Source organism: Chamaea fasciata, unplaced genomic scaffold (assembly GCF_029207755.1).
Source record: "Chamaea fasciata isolate MVZ Bird 193981 ecotype frontalis unplaced genomic scaffold, bChaFas1.0.hap1 SCAF_15, whole genome shotgun sequence".
In the NCBI taxonomy this organism is placed as follows: Eukaryota; Metazoa; Chordata; class Aves; order Passeriformes; family Sylviidae; genus Chamaea; species Chamaea fasciata.
In genome coordinates this window covers 12,209,544-12,235,830 of record NW_027094100.1, presented here as the reverse complement: position 1 = coordinate 12,235,830, position 26,287 = coordinate 12,209,544, and the positions used below count along the sequence as shown (strand labels likewise).

The 26,287-nt window shown below is 39.1% G+C and overlaps 1 protein-coding gene across 8 annotated transcripts in view; it reads left to right on the top strand.

Annotated features, from left to right (window-relative positions):
* EBF1 (EBF transcription factor 1) overlaps positions 1 to 26,287 on the top strand; it is a 266,875-nt gene that overhangs the window by 226,570 nt on the left and 14,018 nt on the right. For all 8 annotated transcript variants that reach the window (XM_066197371.1, XM_066197370.1, XM_066197369.1 and 5 more), the window contains exon 11: positions 9,221 to 9,309. In XM_066197371.1, the coding sequence (XP_066053468.1) occupies positions 9,221 to 9,309 (89 nt within the window). The remainder of the gene's footprint in view (positions 1 to 9,220; positions 9,310 to 26,287) is intronic.

Below are 26,287 nucleotides of genomic sequence, written 5' to 3'. Positions count from 1 at the left end.
ACTAACTAAACTTCAGCCACTGTCAGTGTAGTTTCAGAAAATTTGCCAGAATGGTTCTGCTTTAAACTGGTTCAGGATCTCGGACAAAGTGAATGTAGGATGAGTTTGTGCTGGACCTAAATGAGTAATAAGCGCATTCAGAAGAAGCAAGGAAAACATAAATATTTCACACCAATTTTGCACTGACATTGCTGAGAAATGGGGAGGGGGTTTGTGGGGATGCTGCTTTGGTTTTGGGACTTCCTTTTGTGTTGCATCTTCCATGAAGAATAGGTGGTATCTTTTCTTGGGTCTAATCAGTGCAGTAGAAAACAACTTGGAAATTTTCTTTCCCCTTCTGATAGGAAAAATTGAGGATATTTTGCTACCGGTCCTGTATTGGTCAGGGTCACTGCAATCACTTCAGAGGGAGGAGGGAAATGACTTACAATTATTCTTCTGAGCCTACTGTACCTTGGTCTTTGGTAGATGGTTCATGCCATATTACTCCTTGCTTGTTTACTGACCTCCTCAATGACTCACCTTGGTTAATGAATTAGTTTCAGTTAAATTACTTTCACATTTGGATAATTTTATTTTTACCAGCACCCAGTTCTTCGTTTGATTAAATTAAATCAAGCATGTAGTCAATCACCTTTCTGCCAAAAAAACAAAAGACAAAAGAATAAGAAAAATCATTGCTGTGGTTTCCCATCATTTATAAGTTACCTAGGACAGGAATTGAGGGGGTGTTAGTTTGGTCCTGGGGTAGGGCTCGTTGGTGCATGTCAGGCAAAAGCAATGGTGCATCTTTAGACAAGCTTTAATAAGGTTTCTTTAACTACTGAGCCTAAGTCTGAGATCTCCCCTGCTGTGAGCCATAAGTTGCTTGTAGGCTTGTTCTAGAGAGTAATAAGTATTGTTGTTTAGCAATTGTGTTGTTGAAATTCAGCTCCACTATGTCTGACAGTATTTATCTAAAATACTTTCCCTGGTGCGTGCTCAAGTTCCAGTAAACCGTGTCTTATTGTGCGACCTTTTCATTTTCCAGTGAAAAGGGATCAGCTCGTCAGATAAAAGCTACAAGCTGAAGTACAGGAAAAATGCGTGCTCAGAAAATCCGAGCATGATTGAAAACAAGATGTGTTAAATCAATGCAGTTTATCGCCTGCCTATTCCTGGCAATTGCTGTTCTAAGCTCATTCTGAGCACACACTAGATGATAAAAGTATAGTGTCACAGTGCTCACTGGGGTGTGAGGGCAGGGAAACATGTTTATCAGACAGGCTGGGATGATTTTTTTTTTTTTTTTGTACTCTTGATAACATTTCTTGTCAAAATTTTTGCAGAAAAGAAACCCCAAACCCTGAACAATTATGGAAGCAGGTGATACATCTGCTGTTGAAATCAGAGACTACTGAAAGCTCTCAAATTACATATTTCTATTTAAATGTTACAAACTAGAAAACAACAAACTCATCTGTTTCAATGTTAAACAATTTGCTGCGTCATCCAGGGTATGGCCAAAATGGTCCTTTTGCTTTTGGGTGAGTAGCCTTGCTGCAATTTCATGTAGACTAGTCAAAGCTAATATTTAGAAATAAAGGCGTTTGGAAACTATTGTTTTCTCAAGGGACTTAAAATTAGTTATGGAGAGGGATTAAAGACCTAAATTAAACCTCGCAGCAGGTCAGCCCCTTCCAAGAGCACCATACCTATAATATTCATTACAGCTAGGCATAATTCATCTCATTTTTATGATTCAGCTCCACTTGTATTTCCCTGTGAATCTCATTTTCAGAGATTTTGGATGTGATAGCTGGTGTTTTTCCAATTTTCTCTCTTGAAGATTCTTTTTTGCTCTGACCATAGTGCACTTGCATGTCAGTAGTCTACAATTCTGAAAAACAGCCAAATTTAGGCTAAGAATCTTCTGATAGGAATTCACACAGGACACTGAGTTTTTCATTTATGCATCCCCTGGTAACAATTATTTTTTTTAATAATCTGAAGAGATGATGAGAAATAACAAGGTTAAAAGTGAGAGAGGCAATATTCAAAAGGAAATATTTCTGCATACAAACAAGTTTCAATGATGGTTTTCAGTACTGTCTACCCCAAAGGAGTTTGTGAAGGGTGAAAAAAGAAAAAAAACTTCTTGTATGTTATCCAGAATTATCCCTGGGAAGATTTTAAAGGTGTCTGCACCTACATTGTGGAATTTGAGAAGTGCATGCAAAGGAGAAAAAGTTGAAAATATGCAGAATACAGAATGAAAGAAAAGGTTACATGAGGTGACAGTTTAGCATCTCCCACACTCTGTATGGTACATCTCTGCATCTGTTTCTGAGCCAAGAGTTTAAAAATAAATGCAGTGTCTTTATTTTTAAAATGTTTTAAAGTAGGTCTAAATATAGATCTTATAACTAACCTTATGCATCCATTATTGGCTTTGATGCGTTTCTGTGCTTGTGTTTATGTGTTCACATACATTTATTTATTTAAATGTAGGGACAAGCCATTGAGAACCAACCCTTTTCAGTAAATTTTTTGCTGCATGCTCACATACACCTCCAGAATGTGTCTGAAGAACTGGAAGATATTCACCTGTAAATGCTGTTTATTCCCTTTTTATAAAGGCTGCCAAAGTTGCATCAATTAACCTGGATGGCCAGACGAAGTAACCAACATGCATTAATTTCCTTCTGGTGCTCTGTATGCACATCCACAGTGAATTCCACCAGCCTGTTTTGAAATTGGGATGTTTAAATTCCAGTGCCTGAAACTGGATTCTGTTTCAGCCTCCCTTAAGGCCAAATCTTCCCCATTAGACAAGAGGTCAGTGCAGTCAGAGGAAGAAGAAACTGTGAAGCTCACAAATTGACTTTTATTTCATCCCCCAAGCCAGATTGCAGGTTGCTTTGAGTGAACTTTCAGAGTTAATGTGTTTGGAAAAACCAACACATAATTCCTGCTAGACAGATCTCATAATTGCCTTCTGTAACTTCCATAAAAATACGGGGCTCAAGACATGCATTCCTTGCATCTTCAGCACCTCCACTGGCTGCAGAGAGTGGGCTGGGTGAGAAGGGAATTGCTCCTCTGGTTCTAAGTTCCTGGAAAAAAAATTGTTTTGGGAAGAAAATATCACGCTGTCCATCATGTCTGTAATAACACTGATGGAGCTGCCTCCAAAACTGGCCTATTGCATCTCTAGTTCAAGTAAAGAGCAGGCCCTGGGGAAGCTTGGGAGAGCTCTGGGTTGGGTTTATCATTTGACTCAGCTCTGCATTTTCCTCATTGCTTGACACAAGCGCGGGGTGTCTGATGGGGCTTTACGTGGCAATAAAATGCAGAAATTACATTTCTGATAGCCCTATTTCTAATTTTAGAGAAGTGACATGATGTCACAGTTTGATTTTAGCAATGGAAATTCAACGCACAGGAACATGTTCAAGTACCAAGACCAGAAAAAACAAGGAAATTCTGGGTTAAGACTGGAAGGGCCTTTCTAGCCCAAACCTTTCTGTGCATGCTCTTGCTGTCCCACTCACTTCCGTTTTCCACTGCTTGTGGGAATAAACACTCCAGGGAAAGTCAGTGGAAAGAAAACTTTAGAAAAAGCAAGACAAATTCACAACAACAACAACCAATAGCTCGGATGCTTGCATGTTTTCATTTAGGGAGCTTTAATTAGCAAAGGAAAAGTCTTTGCAGGGAGATTTGCAGAACAGACTTTTTCTCATTTGATGATGGGGTTTTGAAGTGGGTTTTGTCGCTGTCTTTGTAGAGCAGGCGGAAAGAGGCCACTGTGCATAAGTGTTGTTGGGTTTGGTGTCAAAGTGTTGCTTTTTGGCACCATCCACTAGCACTGCTGTACTGCAGGGCCTTAGCGAGGCATTTTAGTACCTGGAGTTGTTATTATGGTCTGTCCCATCCTATTCCCATCTTCTGCAGTCAATGTTTTATTTTGTTTGGGTCAGGGGCTTGCAGCAAAAGTCTTTTGTGGCTGTGAGATGTTGGGACACAAAACTTTGCGTGTCTTGGCCACAGGGTCACCTTCTATTTATATTCTAATAAGGTTTTTCTCATTGGACAGGGAAAAAAACAAAACAACTGTGTAGACCCCAAAGCTCCACCCTTTGAAAATGCAATTCAGGACCTGTCATCAGCTGCCTAATTTTGTTGTTGAGCCAAATTTACAAAATAAATTTGTGAAGAGACAGAAGAAGAGTCTAAAGAATCTTCTTCCATTCCACTGTTCAGCGACTCCCTGGTGCTCCACAGGAGCAAACACTGTGGGATATTTAATTTCTACAACACTCAGCCTTTCCCTGAGTGTTTCGCTTAAAAAAAAAATCAAGACCAGATTTCTCCTCTGAGATCAGGATGGTCAGACCTGTGGGCCTGAGGCAAATTTTTTTGTAGCCTTCAGCTTTTTTTTTTTTTTTTTTTTTTTGGGGGGGTTATTTGAGCCCTCAGAATCCCTTCCCTCTCCTTGCAGCCTTTTCCACTGGAAAAGCAGATGGGAAGTTCATAGGTCTAAGTGCTGCTTTCTTATTGGTTTTGGGTCAAACAGAATGAAAAAGAAACAAGGACTGAAAAATAAAAGGAGTAAATGAAACCATGAATGCATGGGAAACAAATTAACTGGATATGTTTTACATTCTGAAATATTTCCATAATGCTTCTATGTAGTGTGTGTTTATTTTTCTTTGAATAATAATGTTAAAATGTGTCTAATTCAATTACTCTCTGCATTTGGTGAATGAGTTTTCCTTGGTGAAGGGCTGTCCTACACTACCCCAAGCTACGAATTCCATGTGATATTTGAACAGATCCTTTTAATTGCTGATATTAAGTGTCGATCATTCTGCTGTGATTTGGCAGCATGGCCAGAGAAACAAATTCCTCTCTCAGATACATCAGACAGTCATTCAATTAACAACCAAAGCTTTATTGACACAGTAGGAATTCATTATGTGAAATATTAAAAAAAGCCCTCCACTGACTAGTTTAAAAAAAGAGACTTTTAAAGATGGTGGATTATCTGCATGTGGTTATTAAAATTATTTGTGCAGAATTTGAAATTATAGTTATGATGGAAACATTTTTTCTCAGAGGCATAAGCAGCATTTTTGTTGAAAACATAAGTTGGACTTTGAAAAGATGACTATAATGAACACATCCCTATTTCCGCAGACATTGTGCATTTTCTTGATTAAAAGCCTTAGATTTTATGAGTTACGGCTTTAGACTTGCTGCATAAAGAGCTTCGTGGCTTATTCTGTTAGAGTCTAATTTGAAAGAAAGTTCTTCCTCAAGGGTTTAAGAAGTAATTCATAAAATGGTAAGAATAATAAATATTGTGCTTTAACTCATACACTAGGATAGAGAGACAGATTTTGTGCACCTGGGTGTAATTTTAGTTAATTCACACAGGAGACAGGCTGAAAGTTTATTGTTTGGAAGGAGAAAAATGGCTTAAATCTTGTATTTGCAAAAATGATTATATTAGCTTAAATGAAAATGCTACTCTATTAATGGCTTCAATAAGCTTTGCATTTGGAAAAGTATTTTAATAAAAAGTTACCTGAAGTTTACTGCAACTTAAAATATGTAAGTGAGGGAAAAGTACTTCCCTTGATTTATATGTCTTTTGGAGGTGTAATTATTGGCTTTTTACTCACCTATGTAAAACAATGTACTTTTGTAAATGGATTTCTGGCCACTTTACTCCTTTTTTTTTTTTTTCCACATAAAAAATAAGCACTGTCAATCAAAGAATTTTAAGGTTTATTTCCTCTTTAGAAATGATTGATAGCCTTTTAGATTTACAAGTTGACAAGTTAAAGGGTTCTATTGGTATAATTATGTACTAAATTCACAGTCTTTCAATTTAAATGTCCTTTTAAAACCACAAGATTATCATACCTGTATTTTGAAAAGTGGGCCAGTCAGTTTGGGTTGGTATACAAATTGCTTCCATTAGCCTTGGGACCTATTTGAATTTAGCGCAGTTTTTTAAAGTTAGTAGTACTTTCAATGGTACTTTTAAAATATAAGGTAATGGGAATGCATTTTAAGTACCATATGTGTTAGCTTGTTTTTAATGTAGGGATGTCAAGAACACAAATAGAGAGTTTGTATTTCTGATTGATTCTTTTTTCCCAATCATGGAAAGAAAACTGTTATTTGAATTAAAGGACTGGGAAATGCCTTTTTGTGGATGGATTTCAGGAGCAGAGACCAGTCACACGTACTGGGATAGAGGAAAACCTGGCAGGGAGGTGCTGTCTGGCCTTGCAGCAGCTCTTCTGCAGTGCTTGGAGATGAGAGTATTTCCTTTTCTTTGGAGTTTTTCCACCTCCTGACACACAACTGGTCTGGTTTAATGCTAAGGGTGGGGTTAAATATGTGAACAGATCTCTTTCATCGAGAGATGATTGATTATATTTGGGTTGTAAATGAACAAGGAATAGAGGGCTGAAACTGTCCAGTCTGTGGTCAGATGTCCAGGCAGCTAAAGATCTTTGTTTAAAAACAAAAATTATCTGAGATTGAAAGGTTGAAGGGTTGTAGACTAATGAGTGGTATTTAACAACAGCAGTTTAGGACCCAGTCCTGCAGAATGCTGTGTGTAGCTTCTCCCCACCACTAAAGTAAAGCTGAAGCTGTTTGAGGCAGAAAGTTTTCACTCTCACAGTATGCCTGATGCCTTGTGAGATTGGACCATAAAATTAACATTCTTGTTTTTTCTTTTTGGCCATTTAGTTCAGAAAATACTCAGAGGAAATACTCTGTGGATTTCAAATGTGTTGAACGTGTAGGAAGATATGAGAAAATGACTGCTAACTCTGGGGGGATTTCAGAACTGGCCTCCATTTATAATACTGTGGAATTTAGTAACTACTTTCCCAAAGGATCTAAAGGGAAAATGGCCATAAACTAGACTGAATTAGAGGAGAAACACATTTGACAGAACCATGCTAAAATCTCTGAACATATTTGCAAAAGAAATGTAAATTTGGACTGTAGGGTTTGGGGGTTTTTTACTCTCAGAGAACAGTTATTTTTGATAAAAATATAAATAGCAATAAATTAATTTATTTTAAAAAGATTTAAACTAAGCAGCCTTGTAAATAAGCTGAGAGGTAAGGAAACCAGGGGGTTCTAAACTAAGGTACTTTGATATTTTCTGCAAAACTACACAACAGAGAGGTCAGCATGAGCCAGGGTGTGAAAGGAAATGTAGGAGAAAAAGGCTCAACCATCCCAAAATCAAAAAAGGCCCAAGAAAGGGAAAAGCCTTATGCTCACTCCTTCCTGAATATAAATAAAAGATCAAATTCAGATTTTCCTGATGAAAGGAAATGCCTGAAAAAGGCCCAAACAAACAAGGAGACTGGAGGGGCAGTAAAAAGCTCAGAAAGTAAAACCCTGAAGCATTTCTAGTCTGGTGTTACCAAAACACTGTAAGACTAATTTCAGGATACGGTCAGAAGGTTCCTTTCTGATATTAGAGGAATGTTGAGGTCCTGCTGGACCATGTAGCTCTCCAGCCAGTCCCCATCAGCCACACGTTTGTGTTTCACTGTGTTGGGTAGGTCTGCATCCCTCAACATCACCTTCCTCTGCCTCAGGCTGCAGCAGCATTGCTGGGTTTGCTTCTGGAGATGGGACCTGCCAAAGTTCCAGGAGGAGATAAAAAATTTGACCCTTTTCTTGCCAGCTGGACAATCTGCTGTAGAAATGTGGTTTGAAAATAACAGTGATTTAAAGGGATGGTTTTGTGGGTTTGGTATGGAATGCCAATTAATTACAAAGAAATTTTGAAGGCCTTTAGGAGTATGGAAAAATGTTCTCTTCACATAAAACATGGAAATATGGACAGGTGATGCCATGTTGAGGCTGGGAGGTGGAGTTTAATGCTAAATCTTTTTGCAGTGTTCAAATATTGTTGTTCTAGCCACATAATAAAGTTCATAATAAGATCCTCATAAAGGTATATGTTATACTCATAAATTAGTAAGACTTTGTGTGACAATTTTGGTTTTGCTATTAAGAAGCTAAGATGAGAAGAAAGACTTTAAAGTGACTCAGAAATGAAAAAAGATAGATTTTTTTTTCCTCCATAAAAGAAAAAAAAGGCTGAAAATATAAAAATCCGCTTTCAAATTGATGGGGTTTTTTTTTTTCCATTTAACTCAAAAAATTCAAACAAATCGCTGTGGAATATTTCCACATCTCTATTGGCATGGGAGAGTCAAGATGTGCTGTTGTTTAGAGATGCTCGAGAATACTTGACTGTTCCAGTTCACCAAAGCACTTAGGAAATTCTAAGCACATGTTGAAGTCTCACTAACATCTGAGTTTTAAAGTGATCATATGACTGGAAATATAGCTAGAAGGTCATTCAGTGCAGTCCCCTGTAATTATAGGCAATCATATAAAAAACATAATATGCTCAAATTTGCTTTGCTGAAAGCAAATGGGTTTAAGTATGTGCTTACAGATAAGCATGTGCTTAAAGGCTTGACACAATCAGAGCTTCCATTAATGCAGACAGACCAGCATTTTCATGAAGATTAAAGTGTTCCACTTTCACCATTTTTCACCTCCATTTTATCGGACAAGGACTAGGCAAAGATGAACTAAAAACATGGATTTTTTTTTTTTTAAATTATTAAGTCTCCTGGATCAGTTTAGTGCTGATTGGAGCCTAAGCTGCTGAAGTCAGTGTCGATGAGTAAAAAATAAAACCTCTGCCAAGACACTTGCCTGTATTTCACAACAAAATTATTTGTGAACATTGCACATGGAGCGTATTAAATGTACAATGATATTTGGAACAAGAAAAGCACTGGAATAGTAACTACTTTTGTCTTCCAGTCACCTTCCTCGTAATACAAAAAACCCAACATGAAATGTGGGGTGCAAAGTATTTATCAAATTGATTTCATTTTGCCTTTCAGAGGTAATAATTTCTTCCTGTCTGGAAGTTCTATGCAACATCCCCAAATCTTCCAGCAGCTTTGCTGGAGGAGCTGAAGTGGGAAGATTTGGGTTGAAGCCAAAGGACCAACCTCAAGCAGTGTTTGAACCAAGACTTCAGTCAGTGCTGGGTTCTAGGGGGCTTTTGCTGTGGTCCTGCCGTGGTCTCGTGGTGCCTTTGCCTGTTCTCACCTGAGCCCATTGCTCTGCCTTTGTCACCTCACGCTGGTGTTTGTTGTTGTTTCAGCTCTCAACGAACCCACCATTGACTACGGTTTCCAAAGGTTACAGAAGGTTATCCCCCGGCACCCCGGTGACCCCGAACGCTTGCCAAAGGTCAGCACAAAGTTTGTTGTCTTATTAAATATGGTAAAGATGGTTAATGCGTGTTTTTGTCTGAAAGAGCAAGGCTCTGTGAATATGATGGTCCTGGTTTGTTACCCAGCCCAGATGAGCTGAAACAGAGGCATGACCAAGAAAACCCAATCAGCAACTGGAGCCTTAGGAGAATTCTGTTATTTTCTCAGTCTCAGCTAACTCAAACAGCTCTTGCCTTTCTTAAATGCAAATATTTCCCTGTCTTCTAAAACACGTACCAATGAACATATTTTTTGGTTACCATTTTGGGACCTGAGCAGTGTTCTTGTAGAATAATGATGCTTTTTGGGTTTGGTATCAGCAGCACTTTGCCAGCACAATTTTAGAACTTCACCAGTGATAAAATCAAGTTAATTGGATGTCACTCCATTGCTGCTGCATCATATATTGGTTTAGGATAATAATGATTATATACTGTTTTATTTCAGGATTGCTGATTTAATTAGAGCATTGTGTACTGTGGTGTTTGTTCCCATGAAAATTAGTGAGATTTTTTGTTGATTTCTGTAAAGTAAAAGCTGGGGTAAAGACAGCATCATTCAGATAGGTTTCTTGAACTGAGAAAACACTGGGATTGCATTCAGATCTGTTTTTGCTACCTTGCAAGAATTTGCAGTGACTTCTGTGGTATATTGGGCTAAGAGGTGGGGGATTTAAGTGCTGCTCCTGTCCACAGGAACTCTGAGCAATAGTGATGATCTGGAGTCACTATCTGTGCCCAGCTGCCTCCACATGTTTTATCTGCTATTACTGAGTGAGCTGGGGAGTCAGAACACTCCCTGTGAAAAAGAAAATGTGAATTTTCAGACCTGAGACACAGACAAATGATTTTTTCAGTTAATGTACATCTAGTATAGCCTTTGTGACTGGGCAATACTTGTGACCTTTCTTGTGTAGCTCCCTGAGCTGTCCACAGTCTTTCATCAGGGATTGTTGTAGGCTTTGATTAGTTGCATTTCTAAAGTGTTTGAAAGGTGAGAAGATTTCCTGAACACTGGAACTTGATTTGTTTAATTCCTTGAAAGAAATAAAATTCAGTATGTGGCTTTTTCTTTACAGACTTGTTCTGTCTTTTATCTTTGCCTAGACAGGCTGCAGGCTGTGCTTTTGGGGTCGCTGATGCGTTGTCCTTCCCTCTTCCCACCAGAGAAACATGCTGTCCTGGAGAGTTACATTTACCATTGGCTCTGTTCACCCTCTGCAAGCTGTCCCTTTCCCTAACATTTGGACAGACTTGCAGCAGGACACAGCTTTCATGGCTTGTCAAGTTTCACTCCAGGGCTGCAACCCTTTCCAAAGAAAGAGAGTATCCTTCTGTAGGGGCTTTTTTTTCACCTCTATCCTGCCTCTGCTGCCAAATGTGCTTCTGGAGGAAAATAGCTTCTCAGAAAAGAAGAAGCCAGCCTTCACTATGCACCAGGAATTTGCAAGGCCCAAAAGAAATACTGTGAAACTTCCCTAGACCCGACATTCCAGCTGGCTAATAGATTTTATTTAAATGAGGATATTCAGGTAAAATAAAATTTGGCAGTTCCAAATTGAGTTATGTGGCCAGGGGTTGTGGCATCACCAACCTCCACAGGAATTGGACTCCTTTTGGACTCCTGAGGCACCGAGGGGGTCCCCAGCAATGCCCCTTTGTGCTGGTGTGGGAATGTGGGAATGCAGCCTCCAGGCCGAGCACCCTCCTCTTCCCCATTTGGTCTGAGGCTGGTACCACACATTCCTGCTGCCTATCATCAGGCAGAAGAAAGCTTCTCCTAGCTCTATATCCTGACTCCGAAGTTTAGCAGGTATTTATGGATAAGGTATGAGAGTGAGGGCTCGCACTGAGTCATCTGTCCTCTCCTGTACCCTCTTGGCTTCATGAGTTTCTTTGGAGTACCTTTAAACTAATTTTTCAAATCTTAAAATCAAGGGAAATTGTGGTTATGTCTTCAGAGGTAAGATGTGATGGCCTAAAAAAAAAAAGGTTACTCCTTAAGGGTTGGATGAACTCAGTGAAGAAACTGGCAGCACTGTGCAAGCTTAGAAGGAAACAGGATAAAGAGAGGACCTTTGTTTTTAACTGTCTTTGGGTAATTCCTTCTGTGCAAGCTTGAAGGTTGGACCTCAAGTTCAAGTCTCATTATTATGCCATGCACAGAGGCTGAATGCAGCAGGGGTTGGCACATGTCGACTTCTGCATTTGAGGCACTGATGGTTCAATTCCCAGCATCACTTGCTGGCTCCAGGATCATCATCAAGGACGCCGTGAGCCTCTGTGCTGGTGAGCACTGCACAGTGCTCTTCCCCATGTCATTAAACCAGGAAGGGCTTTGGCACTCTTCCACTACAGACAATTCTCAGTGGCTACTTAGAGGAGTGTTGGAAGCCATATGGCTCCCACAGTGGAACCACGGGCAGAGAGGGCAAATGTTTGAGAGAAACAGCAGAGAGGAGAGCAGTGCTCAGAGCTCTCAAAATCCTTCCCTCCATTTCCCCCATTGTCCTGACAGCACATCATCACGTTTTGTTCACGAAAAACCTTGTGCCTTCACATTAAATAAATAAAACAAATCATGTCTCTCTAATTGCTCCTAGGGTTTGTGGCCATAATTCCATTGAAACATTACTGATGAATTAGAGATCTTTCCAGAGGTAGAAGTGGTTATAATTTTTGGGTTCATAAGGGCATGCTGCCCTTCCCATGGACCATCAAGAGCATTCTGCTCTGTGACTTATCCCTGCAGTTGAGGAGAATTGTTGAGGCCATCAAGTGAGTGTTAGTACATGCTCTGCCCTCCAGAGCTGAGGAGTTAGCAGCATTTCTAAAACCATTGAGGCTATTTGAGAACTTTGATCTCCACAAGTTTAGAACCAGTATTTTCAAAAGTGCTCAATATTTATGCTCAGGATGAATTTTTTGAAATGTTCCAACTAAGTAGGCAAAGGAAAGAAGGACAAATTTTAAAAAATAATTTCTCCTTCCCTGTGCTTCAACAGGCAAATTCCAGTAGAGAATGCCCTCCCACAGTGAGGAGAATGGGAGCACCTGGAAATGAGGGTCTTTGGACTGCTAGATTGACAGCTGATGTGCTTAAAGTAGAAAGGCAATATATAGTTTCTGGAGAAAAGAGAGGGAGCTGATGCTGACAGCTGAGCTATGGAGCCAGTTTGAGCCAGAATCTGTTCCCTTCTCGTCCAGAGCAGGTCAGGCAGTGGAAGGAGATGCATGTCTGTACAGACATCCCCACACCCACAAGCACCAGGAGGAGAGCCAAGAGGTGGTGGGATTAGCAACCAAAGCTTGGAGTGAGTTCAAGTACCAAGAGTGTGCTGGGCAGTGTAGTCTTTCCTTTCTGAAACAGACAGGAGGCAGATCAGAGGAAACAAGAGACCTCTGGGGATAAGAGAAAAGCAACACTGTGATGCTCAGGTTGAGAAATGGTGTCATTGTCCTGCAGTCTGTAGAGAGCCTGTGTGGAGCTGGGAACAGCCCTGCACGTGTGTGTGCCCCATTTCCATCTCGGGTGTTTGCACACGTGCACACAAAGGCACTCGGGGTGTTGTTGGTTCCTGTGCACATAAACTGCACTGGAGATCACTGAAGAGTTCAGATCACAACAACATGTTGGGTCTATTAAGGTTCATTCATGTAACTACCCTGCAATCCTTAAAATAAATCCCTGGCAGACACGTTGCAATTCTGCAATTTTGTTAAAACTCCACAGCTAGGGCTGTAAAACAGCTTCGACTGTGAGCTAGATTTGAAACACATCCATCCTAAATGATTTAATAACAACGATTCCTCTTTATATGCAATTTCCTAGATTTTATTTGCCATTTTCACCACTCCTACAACTCATCACTTGTATTTAGATTAAGCAGAAGATTGTTCACTCTGTGTTTGAGAAGCGAGTCGTTGCATCAACTCCCTCTGTGATCTGACATCCTCTCCCTCCCAGTCTATTCCTTCAGTGCTGTCTAGGAGACCCCTTATCCCTCCTGAAAGGGACATTTACTTCTGGTTTCTCTTCATGTAGATGAAAGTGGAGCTTCTCTCTCTAGTGCACAGGGAGCTCCCTGCTGAGCTGAGAGCACAGGTAACCAGAATCCTCCTTCCCTTCAGCTCCTTTTCTCTGGTCAGTCATTAAAACCCCCCAAGACATAGCCCACCTCCTCGTTTAGGACACTAATAGAAGACATGTGGTTATTAGGAAGCAGAGGCTGGCAAAAGCAGTTGTCTTTCTCCATATGAAATCCCACAGATCTGCCCTTTATCCATCGTGACATGGGTATTGTTTATACTGCAAATAAAGGTTGTCTCTAAACGTGGGTGGTTGGCTCAGGCTTGCTAGCAGAGGTTAAAATAGCAACGAAGACAATGCAGCTCAGGTTTGTTGCTTCAGACAGACCCAATGGAAATTCCAGAAAGTATTGCCATCTGCTAACTCAACATATACTGTATTTTAACCTAAGTCAGTAATTTTCACCTTAGAAAACACTTTTTTTTTATTTTCTTTTTTTTTTCCTATCCAGCATAACAAGAGAATCATTAGAAAACTTTTATACTAAGTGTGGGCTGGAAGGGAGGGGCATGTAAAGAGGAGCTATTGGCGTTCATCTACAAGGAGCAAGGAGGTCATGGGATATACTTGGAGGGTTCTACATTCTACTGTAAAATTTACAGAGATGTGAGACCAGAGATATGGTTGAACCCTCAACAGCTGGAGGTTTTTAAGTTTCCTAACAGTTCGAGCACTTGGTTGAGGAGGTTGTTTAGGGGGTCTGATATTTTATTTATCCTTTAGAAAATGTTCCATGAGAGAGCATCAAAGCTTCTGAGAGGGTGAGGTACCTATGAAGGTGTCCCCCTTATGGGGTGGTGGATGCCAGAGGGGTGTCTGGGAATACGCAGAGTCTGAAATGCAGAGCAGAGGGACAGAGGCACCGCTTGCTGTAGGGCAGAGCCTGCACACAGGGCTGGCAAGGAGCTCTTTTCCTTTCTGAAGGTCAGCAGTGTGCACACACATTTCACTGAGCTTTCTTTATAACTGGGTCAGCATTTACTCAGCAAATGATTAGAGCAGATGGTGTAATTTAGAATCTATGACAAAACTTTTAATAGATCAGGGCTAACATGATGACAAGGAGCTCTGTGCCGTTCTCCACTCCTGCTCTCTGCTTTGCCTTGGGGTAAAAATCCTGCCTGGGATTGGATTTTCTAGTCTGCACATTCCATCTGAGCGACTCCAACCACTTGTTTGAGCATCCTGTAGGAGGGATCCCCACATATCTCAGTTCCTGTATCCTCATCCTTGTTGTTCTAAATACAACAATTAACTGAGGATGACAGGAAGACACCGAGCAGGTAAACACAGTCCCTTCGAGGAGCAGGTTTGGAAGGAAAAAGCCACAGTTTGAAGAAAGTAACAAAGGCTGCATTTGTGTATTTTGCTCCATGGAGCTGAAAATATCTAGTAAATTGATCCCGTGGGAGTAATAAATACACATTACTTTATCTTGTACTTCATGTCCTATACCCCTGAGCCTTGATAGAACAACACCACTTAATAGACTTAAAAAAAGAGTAATTACAGTCATTGGTTGTGTGATATTTCAGCCCTTCCAGCCCTGCCTGACCTTCTAATTTAGCTCACCGTGTCTAACTAATGCATTTATATTCATCTTTTATGAAGCATGTGTAGTACAAAATTGACTTTGCAGCCTTTAGCAAGCTGTCTTACCAGGTTTGGGATCTGGTTAGCACAGCACACTGTATAGCATATGTACATTTACAGCAGGATTTTGCATGCATATGGTTCTGAGCATCTATTACTTTTTATCCTTTTGGAAATAAAATATATTTTTTTCCCACATCATCCTCTCCTCCCCTTTTTTAAAGCTTTTATTCATTGCGGCATTATTTACAGCTAAACATGCAGGCAGGAAGATGCAAGCATTTTTAAAATGATTACCACTAATGTTTCTACTTGTCAGAAGTGCTTAAATTTTCCTGCACTTTGTCTAAAAACTTAGCACTTTTACCTTTTAAGAATTACAAATTTCTAAGATCTAACCAAGCTGATTTACAAACACAGCTGACAGTTTATGATGAATGATGTTGCAAAATGTGCAATATGTTTCTCTGTCATTTCTATGCATGTATATATTAAGAGGAAGATTAAGAAGAGAGAGAAACCCCCTCTGAAAGAAACCCTTGAGTTAGAGAGCACACACACAAATCTCTCTCCTGTGTTTCCTCATAACTTCCCGCTCACTTCACTCATCCAGTGGAGCACAATTGTTCTCTGTGCATTTTCTCCCACCATATGGTATCCTCATTACCATACACTAAGGGTCCATATGGGGAACTTGTGAAGTGAACTGTATTCATTTTAACTGCCAGATGAGCAGCCTTTTGCTTTGCAAGCTTAGCTTAAGTCATCTGCTGTCTTTATGTTGTTATGGCAACACAGCACCAATAAAAAATTCTAATCTACTGTAAGTGTCTGGGATCACAGTATTTTAAATGCTCCCCATAACTGTCCTCCAAGTGAGGAGCTTGTTCTCTCCGTGGGACAAAGGGTTATTGTCAACTCCAGCAGGTGGCAGTAAAGAAATTGTTTCTTTTTTTTCTTTAACCTTTCTTAAAATTTTCTGGTTTTCCTTTTTCCCCCCATATCTGCTCACCTCAGTCAGTCATAGAACTACACAGTGTGGTCAGTCCTTTACATACTGAGGATCTGTGATGCTCAGGTAGGAATTGCAGGTGATAGTTTTAAGTTACAGCTCAAATATTCAAGAGAGCAAAGAATAAAACTGTGGAGGCAGCTCATGCACTTTACTGACAGAGATCCAGGCTCAAGTAGCTCTTCATCTGGACTTTGATGCCTCCATAGCCACACAGCTATCTTCAGTTTTGGAGCTGTTTTCTAGCTTCTAGCCTCATTTCCAAATTCCTGGATCAAACACTAAGCTAATTAAGAATATCCGATATTAATGGAAATAGGCAGCAGCATCCTTAAACATAAATCATCTTCACCTCCGCAGGCCACATGATACGTTGCATCTCTGTCTCCCTGTCTGCATCGAAAGTGAACGTTTGTAGTCTCAGTTCATCAGTTCACATTAGCCTCATGCTGAATATTTAAACACAGAACAATTTGAACACACCATGAAGAGAGACAGTGACTGCACTTTCACTTGGAACAGCAAGAGCTCATCTAATAATAATTTAGTAAATCAGCCATTTAGTGGCTCAGTTGTACACTGTATTGTGCCAAATAATATTCAGTTCAACTGTGTGCTGGTGAAATGGAAATTCAGACTCCAGACATTTTTTTGCTCAATGGAGAGATGAAATGGAAAACCACCCTCCCAATAGACCATTTGAATGTAGTGATTTATCAAAAATATAGTAGAGTGACAATATAAACAGGATTTGGTTGTATGGGGAACAATCTATTCTAATTAGGCTTTTATTATTGTGGTTTCTCCTGTGCAGATTATTTGATAATTCAAGATTTCCATTTACCTCTTCAGTTTATTTTATACATGGGCAGAAAGCAGATCTGTGTAGTCACAGCCTAGTTACAATCCTCTAAGGCCCAGTCCTCTGGAAGCCTGGTGTACCCTTTATTGCCTTATTTTGAGCCCTGGCTCACAGGGAGCACCGTGCCCCAAGGAGCAATGGGGAAACACAGCTGCTGCCAGGGGTGTTGATTCCTAGCATGAAAGCAATATCAGATTGATTCCTTTTCCCTTTTTAAGGCTATCAGGATTTGTAGGGAATGGTTGTATTTTAAACTGACTGATATAACTAGAATAAACCAGGTTTTTGGGTGCCGATCCTTGCTTCCTGTGTGCTGACTGCACCTTTTCTCACTCGTATCAGCGTCTCTGATCAAAGATATTACCTCACCCTACAAAACTTGCCTTGGTTGTAACCACAGCCCACTGTAACTTCAGCCAAACAGCTACACTTCAAGGCTGTCTCTGATGAAGATGGGGAGAAGACTGTGTGTTCCTAGAAAGTGTGTTGTGAAGTTTAATTTGCTCCCATTAAAATGAGATCTCTGAGTGCAGGGCATTGCACAAGTGTGAAGTAATGTCTATAATCTCACCTGGAGTTTCCATTTCTGGCCTAGTTTTGGGCATTATGTGGTGGTTTACGTGGTGATGTAAAATATGATTGCCATGTACTTCTCACAGCACAGCCCAATTGAGTAGCAGAAAAAGCATCTTCCAAGCCATCATAATGCCATTTAGCAGAGAGTGCTGGAAGCAATAGGAAGCCTCCTGTCGTAATTCTTCTAAGAAATACAGAGCCTCACAATCTATGCCCAGATGCTGACTCTAGAAAACTCGAGCATTTTGGTAAAATGAATCAAGCAGTAATGTTTCTTTTATGAGATCCCCTCCCAGGAAGAGAAGGTTTGGCACCATTTGGAGATGAGGCTCAGTGATCCATCATAGCAGAGGCAGCTGTCCTGGAGTGTCTCCCAGGTCACCCGATCGAACCAGTGGCTCTTACAACTGTATTATTGCTTATGGAACAGTAATTGAGGCACCATGGTTAAAAATTACCTGGTCTAATAGGCAGTGAACAATTTGCACTCAATACAATTATAAGCCAAATCATTCATTTCACAACACTTGGACTAATTTATTTGTTGACCTTTTAATATCCATAGCTCTTCAGTGGTATTAACTGCAACTTGGACAAAATCTCTTGTTCATTTTACATTCATTGATTTTTTTTTCCATTGAGGCAATAACAGTTGTTTGAGTACAACCTTTTCTTTCTGCTGTAAAAGTCAATCATGTAACTTATGGTGATATAACTCAACTGGACTGGAATGTCCTCTAAGTACAATAGCACAATCTCAACCTACTTGTAAAGGCACAGAACTGCAGTTTGGATTTATCTTAAAGAATATTTTGGAATACATTTGTGACTACAGATAACAAATGATACATTTGCTGAGAGGAGAATGAAAAAAAGACACAGAAGTATTTTTAAAGAAGAGACACATATATTTAACACATTTTTTGTTGCTATATACAATAGCATAGCAATTGTACATAGCATAGTTGCTATGTACAAGATACAGAAATTGTGAAGTTTGTTGATTTTGTTCTTTAGGATGACCTAAGTGTTTCCACTAATAATGCTGGATTCATAATTTCATCTGCTTGTGACATCTTGAAGTCCAAACATTTGACAGAATAGAGGTGCCTAATTTTTCCAAATGTGAGCTTTAGACAAATAAAATGTGTTTGAAAGTATTTTTTAATAAACAGGAAATAAATAATGCTCATAATTTGGTAATCTGGATTCTCTCTCATTATTCAGCTGTAAACTAGCATGAGCTCTGAGGTTTTGTTGATCAAAAAAGCTACTGAAATATTGATGTATTTTGAAAAGTCAGTATTTTTTGAAGCAATTCTATAAAATATATTGGTGTAGTGACAAAGGTAATACTTTTTCCTCAACACTGAAAAAGGAGCCTTAGATCATGTAAAAAGCTGTGCCTGCTTTGACTTTCTGGAGCTGTACACAGAAATAGAGTGTTACCTCTGTGAAATGTTGGATGAATTTCTTAAATTCGTGGTTATTCAACATTTATACTTGCTTTGGATAATTTCAGCTGAATTATAGGACTGTAAATTAAAAATAATAATACAAGAAACAAAATAACATTTGTTTCTGATAAGGCAGTTGAAATTTTTTAAGAATATTTGATAGGAGCCACTTGGTTGAAGTTGTCCTTCTGAGCCAAAGTCTCTTTGTACAATAAAATACTGTGAGCCTTTTGAACACATAAAATATGGTTGTTACACATTTGGTATTTTATGCTTCCCTAGAAATTACCACTTGTATCTGCACCTAATCTATGGTCTGTCTTTTCATTTCAATGGGGTCTGAAGTGGTCCTTGGCTGTAATGAGAATGCCCCTTTCAAGAGACTTCTTTTAATTATGCCGATGATAAAATGGAAGTGAAAGTAGTCATTTGTAGGGGTTATGACTGAGCAGTGTTTTAACTGTAATACTAAAACCCACCAACATTATTCCAGTCTCTATTTCAACATTTTTATGCAGCCACTCTCTGCAGAACAGAGTGGAATATTATTGTAGGTCAGAATTTCAATGTGTCTTATTTTTCAGTTTCCTCCTGCTATTAAAATTTCTAACTGCTCACTCTTCCCACCTGAAGCATCCAATCCAGGAAAGTGACAGTTGCACAGATCTTAATGATAGACTGGGGTTTTTCTTTGGTTTGGTTTAGTTTGTTGTAGTTTTTTTTCTCCTTCATTAAAAGAAATCATGGGTACGTCTTTAATTAATTGTGAGTTGGGTTTTTTTAATAGAAAAGAGCTAATTTAGCATCTTTAGATATTTCTAGGGGTAAATGCATAAGGCAAACTGTGAAAATAAAATGGACAAAACACATATCTACAATTAACACTTTAATTGCTACACAGCTCCTCTGATTTACCTCAGCAGGATTTTTTCCATGCATTACCAGGCAAATTTCTCTACAGATTTAAAAGCAGCCAAGTGAATTAAGCCACCCAATACAGTCTAGTTTGACCTAATGTAAGATCAATTTAAAAGTGTTAGGACTTGACCTGAGTTTGGAAAATCTTTGTGTACACAAATCATAGAAAATAGATATCAGTGTGTCCATTTGCCAAGGAAAGTTTTTCACTCTTACAAATACATAATTTGGTATCTGCATTATGTCATACACAAAATCACAAGCCACAGGTAATCTTTTTTAATTCCCAATTATTCCAGGAAATTTTTCTAATGGATTCAATAATATGATCCATAGAATAAATGTTCCAAAACAGCCTCTGCAGTATCTTTGAATTACAGTGTCAGAATTAGTGCCTCTGTTCAATTTTCCAAATTCTTTGAAAGTTTTCCTAAGTCCAGACCCTTCAAATATTTCAAAACCCTCTTCTTCTTCCTCAAGGGAATGTTGACAATTTCCCCAAAAGATATGGGTATAAATTAATCAGGAGAAGATTTTGAACAAGAACTCTTTTTTTTCCCCCTTTTCTTTCTCCCAAGAAATAGGAATGTTAATACCAGCAAGAGGAAGAAGTATCAGAAAATCTTACATATACAAAACTGAAAAAAAAGCCCCCAAACCTCAAAACTCCTTAATCTCTATAATAAACATCTGCTTTAAAGTACTGTAGATGCTCATACAAATAGTTTGGAGTAAATGTTCAAAAAATAAATGCCCAAAGCTCCTATCCAAAATTGCCCTGGGGCGGATGGTAGTAAAGGCGCATAAGGAAAATTTAGAAGGAAAAATTGCGTTTAGGTCATTGTGACAAACTTTTGAGGTCCGATAAAAGAAAAGAGTCTAATGCTGTCATTTGTTTGCTGATATAGATAAATCAGGAATAATCCTTTTGCAGCCTAGATAGAGGAGAATAGTGTGAGTCACTGTAACCTGGTGGGATGGAGGGATTTCCATAAAGGAAATTGGCAAAGGATTTTTTGTTACTCACTGAATTATGTGGACTTACCCATTTGTGCTCCAGTTTGCATCTAATTAGATTGTCTTCTGGTGATTCACTGGATATGACAAACTGACCATAGCATGAATGATGGGATGGCATAAAAGAAGTGTATGCAGGGGAACTGGTCTTTCCATGCTACAAATCCTTCAGGTTTTTGTACCGCTGTAAAAGGTGTTTCCTCTCCTGATGTAGCTGTTTCAGGCTGAGGGGGTCTGTCATCAGACCCTCGCAGTGTGAGCCTGAAGGACAGTCTGTGGGAAATGCAGTAGTGGAGGCCAGAGAACAGCCACAGTGTTGTTGAGACCCAAACACGACTGACTCCTGCCAGCTCTCAGCTGATACGCTGCAGGTTGTGCACAGATACAAGGGTACAATGCAGTAATATCCACCAGCCCTGCACTGGCTGCATGAAAGGTAGATTGGCCCCATGAGGTAAAATGTGACAGCTCTGGAGGATTCCTGCATGTGGCTGTAAATGCCTTTTCCTGGTAAACTGAGGGGTCGGGGCAAGACATGCCATGGACTTACTTAGGAGAAGCAAAGTTCTCCAGCTAACAGAGGGACTTGGATATCAGTCATGACATCACTGTTGTCCCTAAATCCCTAAAGGACATGATTTAAGTCCCAGAAGAATGATTTTAACTGCATATCTGCTCTCCTATACCCACTCTTCTGCCTTTATTTAGAGACCCAACATTCGCAGACAAGTCCAGAGCTTTTAGCAAAAAAACCCTCCAAATGACTTGCCAGATGCTTCAGTTGATGGTAATATGGTGGGAACATCCAGGCTCTCAAATGACAGTTTATTCAAAGAGTTATTCCAAACCAGCAATATTAATGATGGTTTATTCCATGCCACCCTATCTAGATGAAGAACACATCTGTGTTAGCTACTAATTCTGTTGTTGTTATGTGCCCATCATTTATGGAAATGGGACCACCAGCATGAGTGGTGTGGATTAAAAAAGGAGACTGATTTTTTTTTTAGTGTTTAACTACACCACATTGCCAGGAAGATAATAAGTTTAACATGGGAGACTTGCAAGGACAGACTTGCAGGTGATCATCATAATTTTGTTGTATCTTTTGTCAGCAGTATTTGTAAAGAAGAATGTTTGGACAGGGTGTGTTTCCCCTGTATGCATTTCTCACCTTTGTGGTTAAGAGGAGTTTTAATCATCGATTCTCAATGTTTGTGGCTAAATGCCTGCTCCCATTTGCACTTCAGTGTTTGTTCTTTCTGCTGCCTCATAGAGGCTTCCTATATTTTATTTATAAGGTTGGCTCATTGTGGAGCAGGTGGTAAGGTTATGCATGACTGTTTTTAGTGCTGTACATGTAGGCTGTGATTTTCAGTTTGGGTGGAGGCTGATGAGACTACAGTGGCTTGGAAAGATCAAGGTTCTAGCTCCCACTGTAGACTTGTTTTCTGGGAAGTTGGCATTGAAATTCACTGGCAGGAATTCAGTGCACTTCCATCCTGTAGGCAGTGGTAAACTGAAGGGTTTTTTTGCCCCTCAAGTGATATATGCTGTTTTTCTCTCCCAATTTGCCTTCTTGTCTTTATGGTGTTCACGTCTCTGGTATGATTCAGTCATAATATATGGAAACCATTCAGTTGTTTGTTTGTTGGAAAAGTTTTCAGCTTGGTGTTAGTACAAATATCTTTTTAGAAAAATGGCCCTGTTATTTTATACTTCCCATTAGGCTGGCACAGTTCCCTCAGTCTTACAGTAAATGGAGGATCTTTACATTTTGAATGGCTTTTATGAGTCTTTATAAAGCTATAATTGCTGAAAATGATACAATAATGCAGTTCTCACTGTTGATGTGGAGAGATGGGAGGTTCTGGACAGGCTGAAGCTCTTGTGTACCAAGCACAATGTCTGGCATTTTAGATCTTTGGCATTCTTGTAAATGTCTTTCTTGGTTTTGCCTTTACATTTGAAAGAGATGTTCACAATTTTATCTTTTAAAATATAATGCATACACAAATTTCAAGTGTAAGTTTAAAACTTACTTCTAACCCATGTCCTTCGCTATCACATTTATTGTTTCACCAACTGGAAACCAAATGGAAAGTCTGAGCACAAATTACTGTGATTTTGACTAGAAATTTCAGAATGTGACCTTTCCAAGGTGAAGAACTGAACTCGAGTCTGATGCTGAGCATTTTGAGTCTGCAGAGGGTTTTTTTGTCTTGCAAGTAGCCATGAGAGTAGGAAGTTAGAAGGCAGAGGCAGGAGGTCAGACATAAGAGTCAAGGAAGTATGAATGACATCATCATCCCTAAGTACCCTCTCAGAAGATGAATGAGCTCTCTCTTGTATTACAATGCTAAAGAGCATTAGAAGGTGATATGATATCCAGACAACACATAAGATAAATGCCTCAGAGGATGCTGGAACAGCTTCCCCCACACGCCCTCCACGAGTTCATAAATCCTTTGGTGGTCTCAATAATACAATATGTGGCTGATGAGTGTTATATATTGTGGTCAGCTTCTTCTTGACAAAATTCATTTCGGTTTAACGAGTACCTTGAACATTATCTAATTTGGTTACTTAAGCTGAACAACTCAGTGTAACTCTAGATACCCTTTGTCTCACCAGACTCACAGCCCTTTTGGGACACAGACTGGATTTTTTTTTCGTGAGTTTCTCAATAAAAAGTAAGCAGATGTTACAAGAAGAAATACCCCGTCTCTTTTAAAACTAACAAAAATGTGTTTGTCATGATAAATCTTGACACAAAGTGTTTTCATCATGATAAAACTTGAAATGCAAGTTTCATGTTCTTAATGAAATCCTTCTGAAGGAAATACAAGCCTCCAACAAAACATGAAGAGGTGCTGTAGTGTTCATGGTACTTTCAGTCAGAAGTGGACTCAGTTTGAATTTCAGTCTTTGTGCTTCAAAAGTGCAGTTATTCCACTATGATTTATAATATTTTTTTCTACAGTAATTTTGGGATATGCAAAGTTGAAGTAGACTTTACTACTCATCACCTCTTTTAGGTGTGTAGACACCCTTTATTATCTTCAGGAGGAAAATTTGATCTAAATAGTCAGTTGTGAGCCTGTTTCAATAATGAAAAAAGTAAAAATCCATCAGTAGAAAATCAGCTTCAGTTTGCAGTAAAAATGGACCACGGATTTTTAGCGTGCAGCTTCATGGAGTGCAGAGTTCTGATGTATCGTATTTAATTACTAAAGCAATCTTTCCTTTTCTCAATATTTGCTCATTTGTGATTTTTAGAGAAATAAAGTTATTCTCATTTGAAACAAAACGCAAAAAAAAGAAGACCCTCACTTAGATCTAGCTAAATGCTGCTAAGTCATTTATTCCAAACCAAAAGCTGTCAGACTTTTAGCATTAATAGAATAGTGGATCTTCCTTGACAAATGCCCCCATAAATTAGGTATTAGCTTTAGTCAAACTCTGTCTCTCTCAGGAAATATTTCCACTTGCATATTCAATTGGAAGGACCCTACATGATGCCCACTTACTGCTATGAAAATGTAGGCTTCAAAGATGAAGGCAAAGAATAATTTCTGTGAACAAAAGAATATCTGGAATAACAGACTTTGAGCTTATGCAGAGATTTCTTTTTATAAAATGTGAGTTTTACTCACTTTTTGCTCTGTCTGTCTGCTGCTCTGTCCACCCCTCTGTCTGTTTATCTGTTACCACTGCAGTGGTAACGTGCAGTAGCAATTGGATTTTAAAAGACATGGATCTCTTATACTAGCTGTCCTTCTTTATAATACCATTTACAAATTTAATCAATGCATTTTAATATACAATATAGTTTAAGTGCAATATACGGACAACATTCAAGCTTCATCTTAAACATGCTCTAGCCTTTAAATTGTTAAAACTGCAGTGCCCTTTCAATCTACTTACATAATGTCATAAAATATACATTTCAAGGTAAATGAAGTCAGCTACTTCAATTTAGTCCCTCAAACTGGTAGTAAATGAGAGGTTAACACTATGGTGCCAAACCCATTATTGAGTAAATTTAGCACCTTGGACAGCTCTGTAAAATCTTTATTGCTTTCCTGACCTGCTCGTCATGTTCTGTCTATGTGTTCAGTGGCTCTCAGCTCTGATTGAAAGGCAATATATTAGATCCCGAACACAAACATGCTCGGGGGCTGCTTCACTGTGAGCGTAATGACATGGAGGTGAGAACAATTTTCTGGTCACCGCAATCCAAGCACCTTGCAAGGTCTGCTGCTCTAACTCATAGAGGACTTCAGGGGCTCCTTTGTATGTGGAGCAGCTTCCATTGTAATTTAGGCAGAGCTGCAAAAGGTTTAAGATGCATTCAGGAAACAGGAAGTTAGTATCCTGAGCCTGTCTTTAGCAGCATTTTATTGTGTGTTTTTAAAGCTGGTTTGTGTCTGTAAGAAGTACCGTCAGCACTGGAATAGAAGATACCACTATTTGACACAGGAGGGTTTTTCTGTAGCATCTACTTTGTGTGATCTGAAAATGTCATAAACAAGAAATGCTTTTCTTGTGTGAAAATATTGTTAGAGAAAGTGTGAAACTCAAATTTACAGACTCTGAAAATGTTGGAAGAAAAAAATAGAACCATTGACTAGCTAAGAAAATTGAATGCTACTTGTCAAGAATGTTTCAATAAACCATCATGACAATTAGTTTTATTTACATGCAATGTGATATGGCATCAAAGAACTTCCAGTGTTTAAGAACTGAAATATATTTGATATGAGGGAGAGCAGCTGTAAGATTCTATGTAATTACCTCATTTTTTAACATGGTTTTCAATCTCTTTTTAGATGCACTCTAAGGTTTTTAGCTCAGCATTATATAAATAACTATGATTAGTCAGGTAGAGAAGAAATGACTGTTTAAACTTTCTTTTTTTTAGTAATTTGGCATAATGACAGCTTAGGTTAACAATATACCAAAGCAGTTTGCGGGCTCTGTATCACATTCTAATTTTCCATCAGTGAAATATATACTGCAAACAATTTCTACTGAAGTGAAATAAATCCTGGTTTGCAAAGTCAAACACCTGTGCAGTAATTTTCCATCTGAAATCATGGACTGAAAAAGAGAACGTTTTTTCAGTAATGTCTCTGTTCTTCTCTAGTTTTTATCTTCAGTATGAGGCAAAAAGGGCACCTCAGTGTTGTGATGAACGGGGATTGTTTGTACCTGGATGCTGTTTGTGTTTGTCTGTCCGTGATTATACTGCTCACTGGTGTGGTCAAAAAAAAAAAAACCAAAACAAAACCACCCCAAACCAACAATTGCAGCAGAAAACCAACCCCAATCTCAAAAATCAAGCCAACAAACAAAACAAACAAAACCCACCAACAGAAAAAGGCTGTAGCAACTTAACTCCTCAGAATCTGTTTCGAATGTAGTGATT